The 22313-nt window shown below is 46.4% G+C and overlaps 1 protein-coding gene across 1 annotated transcript in view; it reads left to right on the plus strand.

Moving 5' to 3' along the window:
• Positions 1-22313, plus strand: part of LOC138569491 (scavenger receptor cysteine-rich type 1 protein M130-like) — a 512555-nt gene that overhangs the window by 241819 nt on the left and 248423 nt on the right. The window contains exons 7-9 of the mRNA XM_069647512.1: positions 15014-15331; positions 15474-15566; positions 21382-21696. Coding sequence (XP_069503613.1) covers positions 15014-15331; positions 15474-15566; positions 21382-21696 — 726 coding nt within the window. The remainder of the gene's footprint in view (positions 1-15013; positions 15332-15473; positions 15567-21381; positions 21697-22313) is intronic.

The raw sequence follows: 22313 nt of genomic DNA on the forward strand, positions 1-22313 counted from the left end.
AGATACCATAAGGCCGTACGATAGCCACCAAGATAGGTCAAAGTGGTCATACAGGAGATCAAGCAAAATCCCTGTACAGTCGAAAGCCTTTGACATAAGAACTGTGATAAAGCAAGGGAAGTGAATCCCACAAACATTGAAAACGAATGTGAATGGGAAGTTGGCAAGAGTGAACCCAGAAGAGGGATGCTGGTGAGAAGGGGGCAAGTCTAAAGTCTCAAGAAAAAGTGTGTTGACAAGAATGAACCCGGCCGAGGGATGTCCACTGGAACTGTTTAAAAAGACATTAGATTTGTGAACAAAGGAAAAGCCGTAGTGAACGTAAAGAGGGGTCAGCTCCCAGAGGTGAAAAATCCTCACCCTAAGTGAAACCAGGAACAAACTTTCATTTTGTTGAAGGAACTTTGTGTTTTGTTATTTAAATACATCAGGCCATCGAAGGCAAGAGACTTTCAAGAGAAACAAGACTTGGCCATCGACAGTCCTGATAGCTATAAGTGGAACTGTAGTCTCGTGCTTGGGAAGCTCGAGAGTGTGCTGTGCTCCAAAATCCCGCCTTACCCTGTGCTCAAAACGTAGGGAAGGGAGACGCAAGCTACTGCATCCTGACATATTATTTATGAACACTTCTTTCTTTTTTTGAGAACTATCCCACACCCTTTTTGTATTAGTTGTAAGGTTTGGCAATAGGTGACTTAGTATAGGCCCTTTTTATTTGACACAACACCACTAGGACTTTCTTATTTTCATTTTATGGTCGATGCTTGCTCCCATCTTAGATTTAGGTTTAGATTAGGCATTTTTCCAACCTGCATACTGTTTAATAAACACCCTTGAACTGTGATCACTTGTGTCTGTCTTTACTGTTGCCACAATGAGTTCCTCACAGAACTCTAAGGGCAAAACGCTCCCTCACTGGCAACCAGTGTAGGGCACGATCAGCCTCTGTAATATGATCCCTTTTGATTTAGTTCACAATTCTAACCGCGCTATTTTGAAGTGTTTGCAGCTTAGTTATATTGCCTTGCGTAGTGCCATGCATAGTGCCATGCAGAAGGCTGCCACAGGAATCAATCTTTGCTCCAACAACGGTGCGGGCCAGACAAGCACAATTCTCCTTGGATAGGAAGTGACGAATATGGCACAACAGTTTCAAGAAATATGAAGTGGTAGAGACAACATTATTAGTATAGGATTTCATCATAGGGGAGGAATCAAAGTAAACTCCCAACGTTTTAACCTTTGTTCCCACTGGAATAACGCAACCAGCAATGGTAAACTTGCTAAAGTCAGCAGACAGCTTTGCAAGTTTTTGTTGGGCGCCAGCAATAAGCAGCTCTGTTTTGGAGTCATTCAACGTTAATCCATTAAAAGCCATCCAAGTTTGGATGGTATTAAAAATCTTATTAATATTGTCTGAATCCTATATGTAATCCCCCGTAAGATGCAGCGAAATCTGGATGTCGTCGGCGTAGTTAGTGTATAACATGCTAAGATCATTAATAATATCAAAAAAGGGTTTTGTGAATTCATTTTATGGTGGGGGAAAGACATGGCCCCTGTGGGACACCGCAGACCAAACGAACAGGGGCTGCTGCTGCAGATTCACCCTTACAGAAAAGAGAGAACCCAGGAAACGTTTGGCATATCAATCATGATGAAATAGGTTGCACATCCACAGCAAGAAATCTGGCAATTTACTAGCTTGGCTGGTTAAGACCTGATAACAAACACATTAAGGGATTGATATGTTAATGTTAATGTTAAAGGTATTTGTACCGCGCACCGCACCAACGGAAGTGGTCCCCAGTCACTCAGGCGGATCTGCAAACAAAAGAGGAGGGGTTGGGGTTAGTAGGGTGAAGAGGGAGTAGGAAGGTGAGAAAGATGCTGCCCTATTGGCAGCTTCAGTTCGGTTTTCACCGTGTGCTGAGGTTGGGTGTGATTATCGGATCGATGTGGGTCCTCATGTGCTGTTGGTGTGAGTTATGTGTTTGTTTGTTTTTGAGGTGTGGTGAAGTACGTGCGGTTTGCTGTGTGGAGAAGTGGTTTTTGTGTGAGCTATGTATGCGGAAATTTGAGCTTTTGGGCTAGTGGGTTTTATGTCTGTTAGGCTTTGTATTTCTTGTTCCACGTATCTGACTGTCCTATGGGGTTGGTATTTTAGTCTGTCTGTCTAATTGTTAGGTGTGATGGGATGGCAAGTTTCCATCTGTGCTGTTTTGGACCTTTGTTTACCGGGTTGAGGCACGCATTGTCCCCCGCTCTGGTGTAGGTGCTGTATATTTTACATTCATCCGCTCCCTTGCTATCCGTTTCCCTGTCAGTGATCCATCGCTGCCTATGTTTGCTTTGTTGGCTATGACAACACAGTTACAACACAACACATGACAACACAGTTACTGGGCAAGAGGAAATTAATGGAGTTTTCATGAGATACTATGCCCTGTATTCTCATCCTCCCTTGTCAGATAAAGAACAGGTAACAGGAGGCTTAAGAGGTTATTCCTTACCCAAACAGACTGAAGAACAGACATTATCCTTGAAATCTCAGGTTACACTAAAGCAGATTAAAGCAGCTATTGGATCGACCCTGGCCCAGGTGGGTTTTTGTTTGATTTCTGTTTCACATGTGTGGATCTGTTCAGCCCCAAATTGAAGGAAGCTCTAGAGGAGGCACTGGGCTTGGGCTTCCCGAGCATTTTTCTATTCTTTTAATGTCCTCCCTGTCTGACCAGTCTCAAAAGGTGGGCCCCACCCGCCCCACCCGCCCCACCCTATTTTGGCTGTCTTGGCGTTGCAAGTTTACCAGGGAACCCAGACATCAGAGTCAGGCTTCGGCCTTGAGAGCTTGTCTCATTCTTTTAATGTCCTCTCTGTCTGGCCAGTCCCAAAGGGCGGTCACCTCCCCTTTTGCTCTCCAGGTATAATGGGTTTACCAGAGATGTCTTAACCATCTGTCCAATAGTTAGTTTAGCCAGCAGAAATGTTACCAGTGAGAGGCTCCACGTAATGGCAGAGCGGGGGTACGAAGAGAGATCTCTTCATTCTGGCTGGTTTTCCATGCCTTCCAAGTTCTCCCCGAGCGCCTCTCTACTGATTTCCCTTTAACACTCTCTTGACCCCCCCCTACATTCAAGTCCTGCCTATGGCCTGACCTGACCCTCTATAATGCTAGAGGACAAGGTAATTATTTTTGATACCCAGTGTGGTAGATTTCTCTGCGGACTATAATAACGAAAAACACTGAAAACATTAAATAAATATATAAAGGGTAGTGGGGTAAGGGGTTAAAATGAGTCGGGATGGGTTTGGGGTGGTGATATAAGGGTGGAAAATCGGGGTGCTTGGGGGGACACCCTCAAATTAATTTCTTTTAAAAATCAGTGTTTGACAGTGTTTTGCCCACAGTTAAATGTACTACTCTGTAATGTGCATCTATAAAATCACATATAACCTTATTTTCTTCTTCCTAGCTCTTCTTTATACATTCTAGCCACTTCCCTCTTGTCCGGTCACCTCCGACACTCCTTTAGACAAGATGCGTACTGCTCTTCCTCTTGTTCCTGGGTAAGGGTTTTCAGGCACCTTCTTGTTTTTTTCTGGTTGTGAAATGAGGACCTGGGAGAGCATTATCTGGAAGGAGCATCCTTGTATTATTATGCTGGTCATATAAGTATTACTTGCAGGAGCCGTAGGGATTTTCCAATGCTCTTCCTGTGTTCCCCATAGTGATTACATTAGTTTGGCACGCATGAGTATTCAAGGACTTAACACGCAGATTTGTGAACTTTTTGGGCTGGTCTTTGAATACAGTCTGGTCTGTGAACTTCATGGACCTCAAAGGGAACACGTTTGCAGGCTTGTGCAGTCTTGCCAAGCTCGCAAATCGAGTAACTTAGGTTTTATGCAGCATTACATGTCCTTGTTGTTTTAGGGGCCTTGACCCTCACCCCCTGTGTGGTCCTAAAGGTGCTGAAAGGGCTCTTGGGACCCCTGACTTTGAAAGGGGTCTGGAAGACTTCCTAACACAGGTCGCAGTCAGGCAAGGTTTTAGAGGAGCAAGCTCCTGCCATGTGTTGGGAACTGCAGGAGGATGACAAGTGGGTCAGACTATATCACCCCCAAGCCCATCATCCACTAGTTTGGAGGGGCACCCATCCCTCTGAGTCACCACAACTCCAGTTCGAGGGCAAGTGACATCAAAGCTGAGAACGCCTTCAATTTGGTGGGGGCAAACGGGGGTTGGTTTTTAGTCCTTGAATCCATGAATTGTGGAGCTGGGGTTTTCATTATGATCCGGCTGCTTTACACTGAATCACTGGACAGGATTTGCACCGTTGAAATTGCATCAGAAAGCTGAACGAGAGAAGAATGAGCAAGGATGCTCCCTGTGTCCTTCATGCCTCACTTTAGTTGTTGAGCCGCTACCTTGTGCACTGTGGCAGCACTATAAGGGAAGAGGTGTGTGTGGTTGTGTCTGGGGCTGAACAAAGGGTTGCAACGTATGATATGTTGCTGTTTATGAGAAATCCAATAAACCCAACACTAGACAAGTTTGAATTAGCAAAAAGCTACAAACTAAGCACAGGCTTAAGAGCCAACTGTTCTAATGTTTTCTTGTTTCTCTTAGGAATACTTTCTATTACAGGTGAGGGGGACTGCCTCCCCTTCCTCTTTGGTGGGCTCACACGACTTTTACCTGACAACCAACATGAATCATGGCCAAAAAGCAATGTTTCATGGAAAGTTCTAGACACACCATTTGCTAAAAAAAAGAATGTCCAATGTGGTACTTAACTCGCTTTCTTGTTGCTGCCTCTGAACTGACTTGAGCCCTTTGGTTAATGGTGATTGTACTGGCTCAGAAGATCTGCGTAGTGGCGAAGTATCCACCCCCTATGAAGATATGTGTAACCAACACAACCTAAAGAAATATTGCTTCCTACAATTGTCCAGGCTAAAGCAGCAATAGAGATATGGCCTGGATTTCCATTGATTCCTAAATATATGCGCGCATGTATGTGCGTGTGTGTTTCCAGCCCTAGCCATTCCCTTACTGTGGCTACTATCTATCGGCCACCTGGTCAGATTTCCTCCTTCCTCTCAGAGTGAGCAGACCTCTCCTCCTCACTCCTGGCCTCTACCACCCAACTCCTCCTTCTTGAAGACTTCAACATCCACCTGGATTCCTCCTGCCCCCCCTCTGGACTCTTTGGCGACCTCTGCTACTCTCTCTCACTCACTATTCTCCCCTCTGGCCCGACTCACTCAGCAGGGCACACTCTGGATGTTCTGATCTCCTCAAACCTTCCCCTCTCTATCCATCTCATCACTCCTCTCTCCTGAAGTGATCACTTTCTCCTCTCCTCCCACCTTACCTTCCCTACCCCTCAGGCCAAGCCACGTCCATCACTGCCACCCACGTTCTCAGTCATCCGTCCCATGAAGCGTGTGTCAGCTGAGGCTTTCTCCACCACCTTCTGGCCCTACTCCCCCCTTGGCTGACTCTCACCCTGACACAACCCTCTCCATGCTCCACTCTGCTATATCTGATACTCTTGATATCCTTGCCCCTGTCATGAGAATCCGCCTGAAGCCCAAAGCCAAGTGCAACTCCTGGTACGACTCAGACCTTGTCACCCTAAAACGCAAGTGCAGGGTGGCTGAGAGGAAATGGCGAGCTTCATGTGCATCCTCTGACAAACTGGCCTGCCGCCTGTTGCAAAGGCAATACCGACACTCTGTCTGAATCAAGAAGAGAGATCATATCCAAGCCCGCGTCTCTGCAGCCTCTAACAACTCTGCTGAACTCTTTAAAATCTGCAAGGAACTGGCCAATCCTGCCACAGTCTCTACCTCTCCTGTCTCTCTCTCCTCCTCTCCTCTCCCCTTCCTCCCTCTACTCCCTGCTCTTCCTCTGGCCCTTCTTCGGCCACTTCTCCTCCCTCTTTCTCTGCCTTTCCCCTGTTCTCTGCTGACAAGGTTTCTAGCCAAGTCCAATCTATGAAAGTCTCATCGAAACAGGTTCACCCCTGTTCCTCCAAAACCATCAAGGACCAAATGGTCTCCCTGGCTTCTGCCCTGGCTGATTTCTGCAATCACTCCTTCACCACTGGAGTCTTCCCTTCCCCCCTGAAGCACTTCCTTGTGCACCCTCTTCTTAAGAAACCCTCTGCCGACCCCTCAAGCCTGGCTAACTATCGCCCAATCTCCATCACTCTCTTCCTGGGCAAGCACCTGGAGAAACTGGCCATCTCCCAGCTTAATCTCCACACTGAATCTGTTGGTTGTCTTCATGACCATCAGTCTGGCTTTAGAGCTGCCAGAACCACGGAAACTGCTCTCCTGAACATCCGTGAAGACCTGCTCCCCAATCTTGACTCTAACACCCTCTGCGTCCTCATCCTGCTTGATCTCTCTTCTGCCTTTGACACTGTCAACCATACCATCCTGCTCAACCGTCTCTATGATAATCTGGGTATCACTGGTCAGGCTCTGGCGTGGCTGACTTCTTTCCTCTCTGACCGACCATTCCAGGTCCAGCTTGGGTCCTTCCTCTCCGCTATCTTTTTCTCCACCTATGGTTTCCCCCAGGGCTCTAACCTCTCTCTCTGGCTGTTCAACCAATACCTGACACTCCTTGCCCACCGCATCGCCACTCTCTGACCCAATTTTCAGTGCTTTGCGGATGAAACCCAGCTCATTTTCAGGTTACCCTCGGCCTCCTCCTCTCCTTCCCTCATCTCCGGATGTCTGTCTGCTATCCAGGAGTGGTGTGCCACCAATGAACTCTGCCTTGATGCCAGCAAGACCGAGATTCTCCTCATCGGCACACCCGCTCTCTCCTTCCCTGTAGCTCTCTGGCCGGCCTCTCTTGGCCCTATTCCAACTCCCACCTGCAAGGCAAAAAACCTTGCGGTCGTCTTCGGCTCCACACTCTTCTTCTCTCCTCACATCTCTGATGTCTCTAAGAAGTCACACTACCTGCTGCACCTCCTCCGAGGGATGCTTTCCTCTCCTTCGCCCAGAAGCTCACTGTCTCCAGAGCTCTGGTTCTCTTTAGGCTGGACTATTGCAACAGCCTCTTTCTAAATCTACCTGCTTCTACTCTCTGCCCTCTGCAACTTATCCAAAACAGGACTGTGAGGATTGTCCTTGGCCTCAAGCCCAGGGATCGTATCTCTCCAGGACTGAAATCTCTGCACTGGCTCCCAGTGGCTGCAAGGATTAAGTTCAAAACCCCCTGCATCGTCCACAAGGCCGTCTGGGGCCTGGGTCCTCAATATCTTCAACTTTCCCTTCCTAAATACCTTCCTTCTCGAGCTCTCTGCTCATCCGCCTCCAACTCCCTCAGGGTCACTCGCTTCTCCAAGCAACGAGTTGGTGGTAGATCTCTTTCTTTGGCTGGTCCCTCCCTCTGGCACTGCCTCCCTGCCTCCCTTAAACTTGAGGAGAACCATCTCCGGTTCTGGAAGCACCTTTCTCTTTGCTTCTGCTTTCTCTCCTCCTCACCTCTGCTGACCTCCTGGCTTAACCTGAACCAAACCGGCTAACTGTACACCCTCTGATCTCGGGCCCAGGTCCCTCCCCTGCCATTGTCTCGCACCTGCACTGCCCACCTGGCAGACCCCGTACTCGGGACTGTTTCTGTATCTCCACAGTCCCCCTACCAGCCCTTGACACCTGTTGTCCGCACTTACCTATGCACTTGCCACGTGCTGGCCGCTACTCACTTATTGTTATCATCTTGTACTGCACTTGCCACATGCTGGCCGTTCTTTACTGTTATCATCTTGTACTGCACTGTCCCTGCCCCCTTCCCACACACTTGCACGATCTGAATGACACCTGGCCTAGTAAGATCGTGGTCTGTCCTCCCTCTGTTCCCCTCCCTTGCCTCGTCGCGCCTTGAAGCACTTGTGCATAGGCGCGTTATAAATGCCATATCATTTCATATCATATCATACGGGGGGGGGGGGTTGGGAGCACTACTCATGCAGTGTCTTTTCGCTAGAGGCCGATTGATGCAGCCCAAACTTTGTCTCAGCGAAAGACCCTTGATTACTAGACAGAGGATTTGCATAGAGATTTCTCAGATTCGGACAGGTCTACGTGTCTGCTTTTACGTAATGCTGTCTATAAACCGTTGTAATGTAATATTTTACATGGGACATATATTAGTCCTAGGACCATGCACTGCATTGATCAAACCCATTCCAGGGAATGTCCAGGCTGTAAAAACTATGCAGGAACATTCCAGCACCCCCACGGCAAGGGCAGAGGGCAGGAGCCCTCCCCCCCCGCAGAAGCCACATCTCAGACACCACCGCTGCCTACGAGCTACGAATGCACAAGGTGCAGGGCTCGCCTGACCTTGTCCTTTCATTGTGCCTGACCTGGGCATGCCGGGCGCACTACGGCGCCATAACGAGGCTGAGCCTCGCTAACCGAGGCAATATCTGAATTGTACATCCGCCGGCAGGCGGATACGCCGGCGCATCCGAAGGCCATACAAAGGCCCTGTTTTGCGCTTCGGAGGCGCGGCGCGGCCTACCCCCTTGTCCCTCCCCCCCGAAGATATCCTGCAAGGAACCCTGCCTTCTGCAAGGACGGACCCACACAACCAAGGTAAGCCCGAGGGCTCTTTTCTGGCACCTCTAGCTGGAACCCAGAAAACTGCACGCTTTAGACTTATTTGGCACTCTCTAACAAAGGCCCCTATGCAACCCCTGTTGTACTTCGGTAGTTGGGCTGTTTAACCCCTTCCCTCTACCTTGCAGCTCTATTGCACAAGGTTAACCTGACATCAGACCTCACCTGATTTGTGCCTCAATTCGTGTTGTGCCTTATGGTCGCCAATAGACTACAATTGACCTGTGCCTCAATCTGTGCTGTGCCCTATGGTTGCCATTAGACTGTACCTGATTTGTGCCTTATGGTCGCCAATAGACTACAGTTGACCTTTGCCTTAATCTGTGCTGCTGCAGATAGTACTTCACCTGACTTGTGCCCCTGCCCTATGGTTGTCATTAGGTATAACACTGCCCTAGCCACATTATATACTTCAATGTGCTTCTAGTCGCCCTGACACACTTAGGTGACACACTACCTAGCTAGCCTTCTACACTTGCCTATTTTGCCACCGCTTTGCCCACATAGAACCTAGCCTGGCTCTCGCCTAGATCACCTAACTGCCAATATACAGGTCTCTTTACAGACTGCTCAGACCTCTCTGGCACCGAACCACCAGCTACACGCCCTTGCATGCAACCTAGTCCACGCCCTTAGTTTGAACCTGGACTTGCCCACCCTCTCATCCCTGTCCACTACCAGAATGAAAATCACCCATTACCAATCTCTACACATTGCCCTGAGCCTCCTTACCACCATGGCATTTGCAACCGCGGATTCACACCCTGCTAAAGACAGAAACATGAGACTGAGGGCAAGACTGTCCTGTCTTCATGAACCATCTTCCTACCACAATCACAGAGGATATATCGATCTAGCAAACAAACGTTCGCAATACCCCAAACCTACCACCCCTCGCCCTGTTCCTATATCTACTAACCAGCCACCGTCACAAAGAGCTGCCCCCACTAAAAATAAACAACCCCCCTCGACTCAACCAACTAGTACCTTATCAATAATTGGATCTCTCATTAATGCAAGATCCATGGTCGCCCATGCTACTGAGATCTCGGACACCCTAACTAATGAAAACTTAGACCTATTAGTCATAACCGAAACATGGCTCCATGACGCGGCTGGCCCTGCCATCATGCTAGCTATACCAGACGGCTACCAACTACTAAGAGTCGATAGACCTAACACTAAAGGTGGCGGCCTAGCCATCATTCATAAAGCTACCTTACCTATCAAACTAGCTACTACCCTGATATTCTCATCTTGTGAACTCCTTACTGCCAAATTGCACCTCTCTTGCAACCGGACTCTCACCTTGCATGTTATCTACAGACCTCCTGGACCATTGGGAACCTTTGAAGACGACATAACCAGTATCATAACCAACAATACTAAAGACCATGCTCAAATACTATTACTGGGAGACTTTAACCTGGGCTTTAATGACAGCAACGACAAACATGCCCTATCTGTCGCCTCACTCCTGAATGACTACGCCCTATCTCAAAAAGTCTCCTCTCCTACTCATGCCAAAGGTAGAACCCTAGACTGGGTTGCTGATCGGAACTGTAACATCAGTATTACCAACATAATACCACAATCCTGGACTGACCACCACTTAATTGTATTCAATGCCTCACTAGACCTTACCCGGCCCAAACCTATACTCATGGCCCCGCCACTTCCCACCAGAAGTAAAAAAGACATCACATCAGAACAACTCCTACCCCACCTTCTCCCTACTCTCAATAACTTAGACAACATCACAGACCCTACGTTGCTTGTAGAAGCTTATAACAGCTCTATGATCAAGGCACTTGACTCGATTGCCCCTACCAAGCTGCGCAAAAGCAAACAACTCTGTCACCTTAACAACTGGTTCACGCCATACCTGAAAGACCTTAGAATCCAAAAAAGAAAGTTGCAGTCTATCTGGCAACACTCACCCACTGAGGAGAACAAAACCAAATTAGCCACCCTCGCCAAACAGTATAAAAAGGAAACTCATAAGCACTAAAAGAAACACCTTCAATGACAGAATCTCCAAAGCCAAATCAGACACTAAGGAGCTATTTTCCATCCTCCGTGAAATGGAAACACCCATAACCCCACCTGACAACATTCCTAAAAACAAGCCCTGGTGCACTAATATACAAAATGCCCTGGCGGGTAAAATCAGCCTGCTCCAATCTAAAATTGCTAACAAAAAAGCTTCCTTGCTCCTGCCTACAGAACCCATATTGCAACCTCAGCTCCTCCCAAACCAATCTAACACCCCTCACCCATTTAGCTTCAGAAAAATATCCATATTGGAGACAGAAAAAATCATACTATCTCTAAAACCCTCCAACTGTAAAGGTGACAACTGTCCGGCCCAAATTATAAAAGATGCAGCTCGAGACCTAGCACCCTTCATTTCGAAACTCATTAATGTATCCTTTAAGTCTAATCTAGTACCTAACAACCTCAAACAATCCTGGGTGCTTCCCTTGCTAAAAAACAAACACTTGACCCTGCTATACCAACTAACTACAGACCCATCACTACTGTCCCTTTCTTACTTAAAATTATAGACAGAGTAGCATACCTGCAAATCCAGGACTACTTAGAAACTAACAATTTACTAGGATCACGGCAATCTGGCTCCCGTCCCCTTCATGGCACTGAAACAGCCTTGATTGACCTCAAGACCCAAATTGACGAGTTGAAGGACAATGGTAAAACAGCGATGCTACTCCTCCTTGACCTATCTGCGGCCTTCGACTTGGTAGATCATGCAGTCTTATGCAATCACCTAAGCTCAGCCGCTCATTTCTCAAGTGATGCCATAACCTGGGTACAATCCTTCCTTGCAAACCGGACAATGAGAGTCTTCTCCCCCTCAGCAGCCGCTGATCCCATACAAGTTTCATGCGGTGTCCCCCAAGGATCATGTGTGTCTCCGACGATGTATAACATCTTTACTAAGCCCCTGTTTGATAAGCTGGACAGACTGGGTGTTGTCTACACTAATTACGCAGATGACACTCAGATTCTAATCCCCCTTTCGGGTAACTTCTTGGAAGACACGGACTTAGTAAATAAGATATATCTCCTCATTCAGGCTTGGATGGCATCCCATGGCCTCTGCCTGAACGACGACAAGACTGAGCTACTGATCATTGGCTCAGCGTTGGCTATCAAAAAACTTGACCCTAACTATGCCTCATTTAACATCGACAATAACGTCATCAAAGTGATGCCTGCAGTCAAAACCCTCGGGGTTTATCTTGACTCAACGCTCACCTTCAAAAAACAAACGAACTCTCTAGCATCCTCCACGGCATATACTTGCAAATTGATCCGAGCATGTAGACCTTTTCTAACTGAGACTAGCTGCATCACATTAGCCAATGCTCTCATCATATCCAAGCTGGATTACTGCAATGCCCTCTATGCAGGCTCTAACAAGTATATCCTTGACAAACTACAAACTCTCCAAAATAACGCTATCAGAGTAGCTTTAAATATTCCTAACAGAGCCCACATCTCCACCTTTAGGAAAAATATCCATTGGCTAAAAATCAAAGACAGGATCACCCTCAAAATACTCTCCCTCACCTCCAAATGTCTTAACAACATTGCCCCCCCCTTATCTGGCCAATAGAATCCACAGGAGAACCTCAAACCGTCCCACTAGACTGACCAACGCCTTCACCTTAGTGATGCCTAGATACAAAAAGAGTACAGCCGGCGGCTCTAGTTTCCCAATCATAGCTGCGCAAACTTGGAACAAACTCCCTTTGGATCTCAGAATGGACCAACCTTACTCTAGTTTCAGGCGAAAAGTCCTCACTTGGATCCATGCCAATGACACTTAGCTTGACCTTCCCCTCCCACATAGACACTAGACGTCTGCAACCAGCTGAATGACATCCGATCAACTAGACTGAACCGTAGTTCCGCATTTTTTCTTCTTTTCCTTCTGCCTTCCTTCTATACTTACCTTTGATCTAACGTGAACTGTATAAACTGCACTTTTCTTGATTTAACTGCGAACTGCATAAATTGTATTTCTCCTGTAACTAAGTTCTTAAGTAATCTTGTACTGTTTGCGCCCAGCTACCCCTTCGGGTTTGGTTCTGCGCTATACCAAATAAACAAACAAACAAACAAACAAACATTGTACCATCTTTTGTGGGATTGCTCTGGACTCAACTAATTGGAGAAACAAAGAAACTGGCGGGTACAACAGGGCCGGTGTCTTCCAGCATGTGCTTGCATAGGCTGTTTTGGATGTTCCTTACTGATAACCTGGCAACTTTGCACATGCAGGTTTCCTTTTAGAAAGGGACTTGATTAACAATGAGTGTAACCTCCCTTCACTCCAAAAATGGCTGTCTAGACATCAGGAATGATAGCTTGGAATCTATGCTGACACTCCTACATAATCTTGTTAAAAACATCTTTTTCTTCTATTAATGTACTCATCCCAACATTACAAAATAGCAGTGTATTTTGCCTCATATTTTATTCTTTGGAGACTTTTAGAGTACTGTTGTAAGAATTTTCAAACAGACAAGTTATTGTTTGATTTATTGCAGTTGCTCTGGGCAATGTAATATCTACGTTGCAGGGTATTTATTTGTTGACCATTAAACAATGTCTTCATATTATGAAATATTGTTGAATGCAATATTTGAAATGTTTATTTTAAATCCTCATGCTAATTCTTCTTATTGAAACAAAGGTGTGCTCGATCTCAGTTCCAAATGTACATAACTATGATGCGTGCATGTATGGTATGCTGCAAAATCAATAAATTGCATTGCAAAAAACGGTGTATTTGGTGATTGGGTAAAGGCCGGGCGAACTACAAATTCCCCATTGGTCCGAGTTGTTTAGCTGACCACAATTGACTCTGCATGCAGAAAGACCCTGCCCGCCGTCTTGGAATGACTTGGCATGCATCGCCCAGTCAGCTGCATTTCCCAACAAACCCTGCTGTGCCTTCCACATGAATTGCCCCATGGTATGATTTCTGGCATTTTCCTGACAACGGCGGCCCCCCACAAACGTGAACAGGGAAGTATCTGCAAGCAGTGTTTGTGAGCTCGTGTACCTCTAAGAATCTAGATCTGCCAAGTGGCTTGTGGATTCCCAAAAGTGTGGGCCCATGAGTGGTGCTCTCCTCATTCTTGCAGTATCTCCTTTTAACATCTCTTGTGTGATATTTCGGGGCGTGATAGGGTTCCCTGGGAAGTGGGGACTCCCTTCTAGAGGCGAGGCTAGGGATGGGATTGACTGGATGGCCTGGGGAATTCTCTACATGCCATCTCCGGGCCAGCATGACAGAGTTGATGAGGTTACCCGGGTGCCCCTCTCTATCTTCATCACAATCCCAACTAACCAACCGGTGCTGCCTCCTGGTAGCACTCAGCTCTGGCCACAAGCCTTTATAGGCCAGACTTCCTGGGTGATAGATTCCCCTGCGTGCCTTGGGATGGTCAGGCACTTGACTTCCTCATACATGCTAATGAAGTTGCATTCTATTTCTTCTGATGATATTCGTCTGGTCATAACTGTGGGATTACTTGGAGTTTGTATGCGGTTTTAGCCCTTTTTTCTGGTGAGAAACACTGGTATGTTTAGCGATCTGAAGAGATGGTGCCTTCCTTGTGGAATTCTGAAAGGCATATTGGCATTGACATTCTTTCTAGTGGTAGTTCTCATTTCAGCGGTCCAAGTATTACAAACCTAGTCTTACTTTTCCTTCCCAGATGGTGTCGCGTCAGGTCACACAATCATGACACAGTAATGTTTACCGCTTTCTATGTTTACTGTTGGCTGTCTTAATGGACGTGGTGGGTGGGGTGGGGAACTTCAGGTTATCCAAGCAATTCCCAACTTACCATCAACTTGTTGTGTTGTTATGGCATTGAGAAGGGATGTTAGTAAGAACCTGATAACAACGGGGTGACTTGGTCTTGGAATGGTGTGTGGATGGGATTTATGTATGGCCACGGGGGACCAATGGAGAACATTCAACACGTAGAGTAGATGAAAGGAATGCCTGTGTGTGTGTGTGTGTGTGTACATTAGCAAGAGATAATACAAGAAGACGGTCACAATTGTTTTGTAAATGTGTGTCAATATAGGTTATTATAAAATGTGGTTTGGATGTATGTTTTGTACTGTTAAATATGGGTTTGGCATTTGCAATGATGTATTAAGTTATTGTTGGTAATGTTGGTTAAACTAATCCCTTGCATGCATTCTATTTGAACGTTGAAAGCATCAAAGAACACCCTATGCTTCTTTAACTTCATTCATTCTGCTCTTTGCTTTTTTTGTCTCCTGTTTTGCTCGCCGTTTGGATCTACAGGTCACCTGGCGTTGCGATTGAGAGGCCACCGCCCTTGCTCAGGCCTAGTGGAAGTGGGGCACATGGACGTTGCAGAAAGAACCTGGAGGCCTGTGGAGGCTAACCAAGAGTGGGATGAAAATGCTGCCAATGTGGTATGCCACCAAATGCACTGCGGCCATGCTGTAGCTCGATATGAAAGAACGCTCCGGCATGTTCCAGGGTTCACTTTCCACTGCCAGGGGAATGAGACCAGCTTGATGGAGTGTAAGATGAGCGATGCTGCCAGACCGACCACTAGTAGGATGACAGTGAGCACTGCAGAGATACAGCCAGCAGGTGAGAACCACACACCAGAAGGAATGAGTGGAATTGGTGCTGGTGAATGTGGAGTTACAGTTGTTTCCGATCAGCCATTTAATCTACAGAGACCTTTAGCATTGGCAAATTCTGCAGCTAAATCTCCTTTCTTTCCATATAGAAGAAAGCTCTACAACTAAGTATCCTGCCGATTATGAAAGTGAGGAGGATGCACCTGTCCGCACAATTTCACATGCTGGTGTGAACTGCTCAGGTGTGTGCCATGCTGCTTTAACATATCAAGATGCTGTAGGGGGCTACAATACCACCTAAAGAAAGCCAGATGATGCTCTAATGAACTATCAGAAAGTGGGCTCTCCAATGCTGGAATGGGTACAGCTTCAGCTTTGTCACATGGTTACTACTAGAGAACGGACTATGGGACAGGGTGACATCTAATAGTATATTGGTCCTGCCAATCAGTCTTCCAAAGGAAAGTACATGTCAACAGTGCTTAACATTGCACCTTACAATAGCCTACAGTGTGGGGGAAGAGCAACTGTTGGTTGCATTTATTGATTGAAGTATGGCCTTTGACACTATGGCCGTGCCCAAACTGTGTATTGTTTTAAAAACCCTCGCTGTACCATTTGCTATACTGGCATGTGTAATGACTTCACATGCAGAAAGCACTGCCTCAGTACGATACGGTGGGAGGTGCCAACATACCAAGTCTATGAAGCATTCCGTAGGGTTTTGGCAGGGATGCGTACTGGTACACCTTTTGTTTATATTGCATCTTAACTATTTAGACCAGAGACATAAACTGGAGGCCCCAGATATTGCAAAGATCAAAGAGCATTCTACACCTCTTGGAAAAAGCCCTGGTCAAACTCTTAGCAGATTTTGCCAGTTTTTGTGCTAGGATTGCAAGATGTCCTTGAACCTAGGAGAGCCAAGGCAATGGTAGGGGAACACAAAAGGTAAACCTGTTGACCTGTGTTAGCAATGAGCAGCTCAGAGTGGTCACATCAGGTGACTATTTGGGGGTCTGCTTTAGGTTGAACTCCAATTGGAACACGCAGGTTGCAAAAACCATGCTGAAAATGAGACAGGAAACGGGAGCAAAAGTGCGTTTTTATAGGAGGGTGAGGAGTATTTCATTAGAATCAGCCATTGCCGCTTATCAAGGCAGCGGCATAGGTTCTTTATGGTGCTAAACTATAGGGTTTACAAAAAATGAGAATGTTTTAATACTCGATATTATTATTTTTTCTTAAATACATTGGTTGTGAATAACGCAGTGAGCCAAATTATAGCACACAATAGTTTGAAAGAATATATGAGTACGCTCCAAGTAAATCCCATTGATGACTGTTGATGTCATGTAAGTATGTGCCTTGGTGCCAGCCTGGTAGAAACTCCAGAACGTAGGAAATGAGTGTGTCAGCCCATAGAATTCTCATCACAGAAGTGGAAATCTATAATACAATTATTAGGTCCAGATGGATTAGCAAATGTGGTCTTAAAAAACAAGCCACTTAAGTGGTCCAGTGTTCTGAAAGAAAATGTCAAAATGTAATTATTACAAATAATTACAAACAAAATCCCTGATTCCTGGAGGGTGTCTTTGGTAGTTCCAGTGCAAAAAAGGAGTAGATTTTCTACACCAAAATTACATGTTATTAGCCATGTTGGGCACAGCCACAATTTGTTTTCCCAACCTTCCTCTTGAAGGAGCTGAAAAAGTGGATTAAAAACAGGGACCTTTTAACATTTTGTTAAGCTTTTTTTTTTAAACAAGATTTCAAAAGGGTCCCGCTTCCACCCACAACATCCTTGCTTTGAACATGTTGATAAAATCATCCTTTGGTGGCACCGGCGCACCTTTAAATATGGCTTTTATAGATTTTGTGGCTGTGTCTAAGAGGGTAAACAGGCAGTTATTATGGAGAAAGTTGGAAGCATGGCGCATCTGCTATATTGCACTACTCTAAGGCACACTACACAATACTTTTGACATAAGACATCACCTATCCACCACGATACAATTTGGTCTAGCTGCACACATATGGCAAGAACTGAAGTTATTTTAGATAGCTACATACCTTAATGCCCGTAGTCCACTCTCATGAAACATGCACAGTATCTGTAAGGGTTTGGAAGGTGGAGACTGACACACAGGTTGCATGATTGTTGCTAAAGACTTTTATTCTTAAGAAGATAAAGGAAAAACCATATGTGACCCTATTTCTAAGAGTGGTTTACCTGCCTTAACTCAATACTAAGGATGTGTCAGGATGTCCGTAACCAAAACGTCCACCGTCATTTATCAAAACCTATTTCCTTCCCTTACACTTCTAACTAAACCAAAAGGTTGGTGAGTCTTCTTAATGCAGAAGAATGGCTCCCTTCTTCTGTAAAGCGGACTACCACGCCAGTAGTCAAAAGGGACTATTTCCTGAGGGGATGGCTCCCTTCCACTGGTTGCAGTCTCCTTCAAAGTCACCACACAAAGTTCCAGATTGAAAAGTCTCAGTTCACAAATAAAGCAATTTTCCAACTTCAAACCCTTGATGCCAAGAGAATGCCTCCCTTCCCTGGACCTTTCTCAGGCTTTTCACAATGTTCACAATCACCAGGGGAAATGACTCCCTTCGCCTGGCTCTTTTCAAATGTTCACAGTTCACTGTGCAAGGGAGTATGACTGTTGTCACCCGGCCTTTCTCAGTCTCTCACCAACTTGGTTTGCTAACCTGCCAAATATGGTTAGCCCTTAAAAAGTCTGTTATGGTCTTGATGGGTTTTCACCCCGTGATTCTTATTCCCAATTTCTGTGTTCAACTGGGACAAGGGAGATGTCTCTGGTCTTCCCCCTCTGGTTCTCTGTCTTATGTTGGGGTCTTTCCTCAGGCCCCTTGTTAGGAGCTCCATACTGCTTTCTTCCTGAATAATCATGCCTAATCCCATAGGGGTGATCCCGCCCCATGAGATCCACCCGCTGAGTACCATCCCCAGAGGGACTGTGGGGTAGCATCCTCACCTCCCTTGCCTCATACGAAGGGGCCCCCACCCTGCGGGAGAAGGGAAAACATCCAGGAATTAGTCACAGATCATAACACTGCAGACTACTTCACTCTAACCAAAAACAAATGGAAGCCCTTCCAAGCATTGACGCATTTTCCTAACTGCAGCAAGTTAGAGGAGCACTCTATCCTTTGTTATGAGGGACAAAGTCACAGTGGACTGGGATTGCCTAGGTGCTACTAATGTACCTTGTCATAGGGTGGAGGAGTGGATAGAGCGGGATTCTCTGGGCTTGTCAGCCCCTTCAAGATGTGATACACCCAATTCATGTTGGCGGACACCGGCCCTTTAGTCGCTGACGGTCAGGGGAAAAGGCCACACCAGCTATCCCTGTGTACGCTGACAACCACAGAGCCGCAAACAAGCAAGTGAACAAAAGAGGACAGTTAAACAAGCAAGTGAACAAAAGAGGACAGTTAACATTCACCCAATACACAGAGGGTATACATAATGGAATTACAAACCAATGAAAGAGTTAATGAAGAAAGGGGCGATCAAAAGACCTAAGACTGATCAAGCATTGGGAATGTCAATTCCGGGTCGGCTTACACATAGACACCGCAGCACAGGTGTACTAAGAGGGCCGCGTTAGGCCATTAAGGGCGAGAATGCCAGGAGGAAGCAGACATGTTGTTCACTGTTATCGTGGGAAACATCAGACCCCTACCTGGGGTGAGGTAGTCCATCTGCTGGCAGGATTGGAGCAGAAACTGCCAGATACAAGGCAGAAACATTACTATTAGCACCTGTGGTTGGAAGGACGTGGCCCCCACAGTAGTGTGTGGCCACAGATACTAAAAGAAGGCCAGAGGACTGTGACTTCCTAGAGAAGCCTGAACAAGAAGAGTGCCCCTGGCAAGAAGGTGAGAAAATAGGCAGACTGACAAGGACCCAGATTTAGGCGGGGGGGATGGGGGATTATTTTCTATCTGATAAAGAGAAGAGACTCTGGAGAGGTCTATGTGCTGAGAAGACAAGATATCCTGGAGTGGCCGTACAAGAGAGGAGAGGAGACAAGAGACCCCAAAGAGGTCTAGACAAGAGACTGTGGAAAGGTCTACTTGCTGAGAGGACAAGAGAGCCTGGGATGGCCTAAATAAAAGGCCTATGTGCTGGAAAGACAAGAGATGCAGGTGGAGCCTAGACAACAGACTGTGAAAAGCTCGAAAAGCTCTAAATAGAGGACAGAGGAGAGGTCTGCTGAAAAGAACAAAGAGGCTGCGAGAACAATAAAGATGACCCTGGAGAGGTCACTACTCCTTGAAGGGGACTTCCCTGGGAATTATGTGATCATTAGCATAGAACGTCCTTGGAAAAATAAGATTTGAGGCTGTTTTTGTTGAAAAGAATCTACATCCAGAAATGCAGGTCTTGCCCTAGGCTGGACACTGCACTACTTATTCAGCCCTTATTATTTCCAGACTTCTTCCCTAGTGCCTATATGTGGGGGTCTTTCCGAACCTAAACCCGAAGGCTTATTGAAGAAAAGTCAACTCAACATTCACTTGCTCTGACTGACAGCCTTATTTTGAATGAGGTGGAGTGCTAAATCGAGGCATAAAGGCGAGGCGTCATGCTTTTACGCCTTTGCTTTACCTCCCTGCCCCAGAACCCCACTGTGCATTCCTCCTCCGTCTGGTCAGTGCACTTCCTTTCACGCCTACCTCACATTTTCATGCAGCCTGATAAAAACAATGGATTCCCATGAAATCTCCCCGGGGTTTTGCACCTGGTCAAAACTCGGCAATTCCATAGAAATCCATTACTAAACGCCCCCTGCAAAGTATATTTGCAGGCAGTGTTTACTTTAAAGAGGCAGAGGGGAAAATGAAAGAGTAAAGCGAGTTTGTCTTGCTTTCACTCTTTCCTTTTCCCCTCCACCGACCACCTTACAAATGTTTCAAACTGCAGGAGTCCCAACAGCACATTAGTGGTCCCCTGCACGCAAGGAACATTTGATTTAAAATGACTCCTTTTGCCTGTGCCCATAGACCTTAGTTACCCTTATAACGTCGGATTACATTATTGTGTATGTCATTCTCTAGATTTGACACAATCACTGCCCATTTGTATCACAACTCTCTAGTTGTGACCTAACAACTGACCTAGTACATTATAATTCTCTAATTGTGTCGTCAGCTGCCCGTTACTTGCTGGAAGTGAAGCTCGTCATTAGTGACAGCTAAAAACCGCTTGGTGTTCCTCCATACAAGCAACCAGTTGTATTCGGCCACCAAGGGCCTTATTCTCCAAAAATAAAGGGAGTTTCATATTGTATAGAATAACATGCTGCCATAAAGTACCTTTTTAAGGATGTTATGCGGAATACTACTTCATCTAAAATATCCGTTACATAAGAGTCACACAATGGGCCTCATTACGACCCTGGCGGAGTGGGTTTACGCCAGCGGTATTCGTGGCGGACCCTTCCGCCCTACTACGAGTTCCCGTAGCGCCATGGAGCCTTTTTCCGCCTGGTTTTTCCGGGCGGGGAAATCCATGGCGCTACGGGACCTTGTTGTTAATTACGCCACCGTAATTTACGGTGGCGTAATTAACGCCTTCCCCACTCCCATTATACCCTATGGGGCGAAAATGGGAATGGGGAAGGGTAAAATGGGGATTGGGGATTTACCGCCCCGCCAAGGTCGGAATGGGGCGGAAAATCCGCCAACCCCCATGGCGGTATCGGCAGCTTTCCGCCGTGCTCCATGGTGCATATTGCACCACGATCTCCGCCAGGGTCGTAATGAGGGCCAATGTCCCTTACCGAGTCCTTAACCAACTAGTATCCCAATTCCACCTATCAACAAGCGCCCTATATTTTGTATGTTCGTCAAATAGAAGCAGTGGTCATTATAAACTGTACACATGTGTATGTCACTCAGTGACATGAATATCGAAGGTTGTAATGTTGCATATTTTTTTGCCCCAAAGGGAAAAACGTCCCTTCCTTCTCCATCTTGTAAACGTATTCCTCCTTCCCTTTCTTCTCGTTACAGAAGAGCCATTGGTGAAGCTGCAGGGCGGCAACGATAACTGCTCAGGCCGAGTCGAGATCGCCTACGAGGGCGAATGGGGAGCTATTTGTGACACTAACTGGGACCACAAAGCGGCATCGCTGGTGTGCCAGGAGCTCCACTGCGGCTCCGTGCTCGAGTCCAAGCCCAAGGGCTTACGGAATGTGGGTGTTCCGTTTGCATGGTTGGACTTCGTCCAATGCCAAGATGACACCCAGTTCTTGTGGCATTGCTCTCCCAGACCACAGAAGACACAGCAATGCCACGCGGGCAGTTACGCCGAAGTTATTTGTTCAGGTAACTTGCGTGGGTTTACAGTTGTAAATTTGGGGCTTTCTTGATGGTTTCTACTTCTGCAAAGGAAGTTCCTTGATTTTAACCTCTTCCATGGGAATGTGAAGGTCCCCAAAATCTCGAGAACTATGAGGTTTGCGTGTGGGGACATACTGTCGTCTTTTACTTGTGCTAGACTAGTTAAAGCTATATAAGATAACCCAATCACAGTTCTTGTGGTAAGAGAGAGATGCCCTGGCGTGGGCTGAGCACTTGAAGCTGTTGAGTTACCAGCAATGGGAGGCTGGCCACATAAAAATACGGTGGAACAATTGAAAAAATATACATGGCAAAACAATATCCCCCAACCTTCTCACAACCTCCTCTTGGTAAGTGTTTCTTTTCTTCTGCATTATGTGTTTATATTGCTAGGCAGAAACATCCTTTGTTCCAGAGCAGCTGAGCCATCCTGAACGTGATAGTTCTTCTCTCTGTGATGCTAAAAATATAAGATATTTCTGCATAAGTAAGAAATGATTATGTTATCGAGAGGACACAGGCCACATTGATGTGGACAGGAGCTGCCATGTTGGGCTAGTATGTGACTAGTACTGTAGTCTATATGAGAATATTTGATGACC

The sequence above is a fragment of the Ambystoma mexicanum genome, chromosome 2q (genome assembly GCF_040938575.1).
Source record: "Ambystoma mexicanum isolate Mex_15411 chromosome 2q, UKY_AmexF1_1, whole genome shotgun sequence".
Classification (NCBI taxonomy): domain Eukaryota; kingdom Metazoa; phylum Chordata; class Amphibia; order Caudata; family Ambystomatidae; genus Ambystoma; species Ambystoma mexicanum.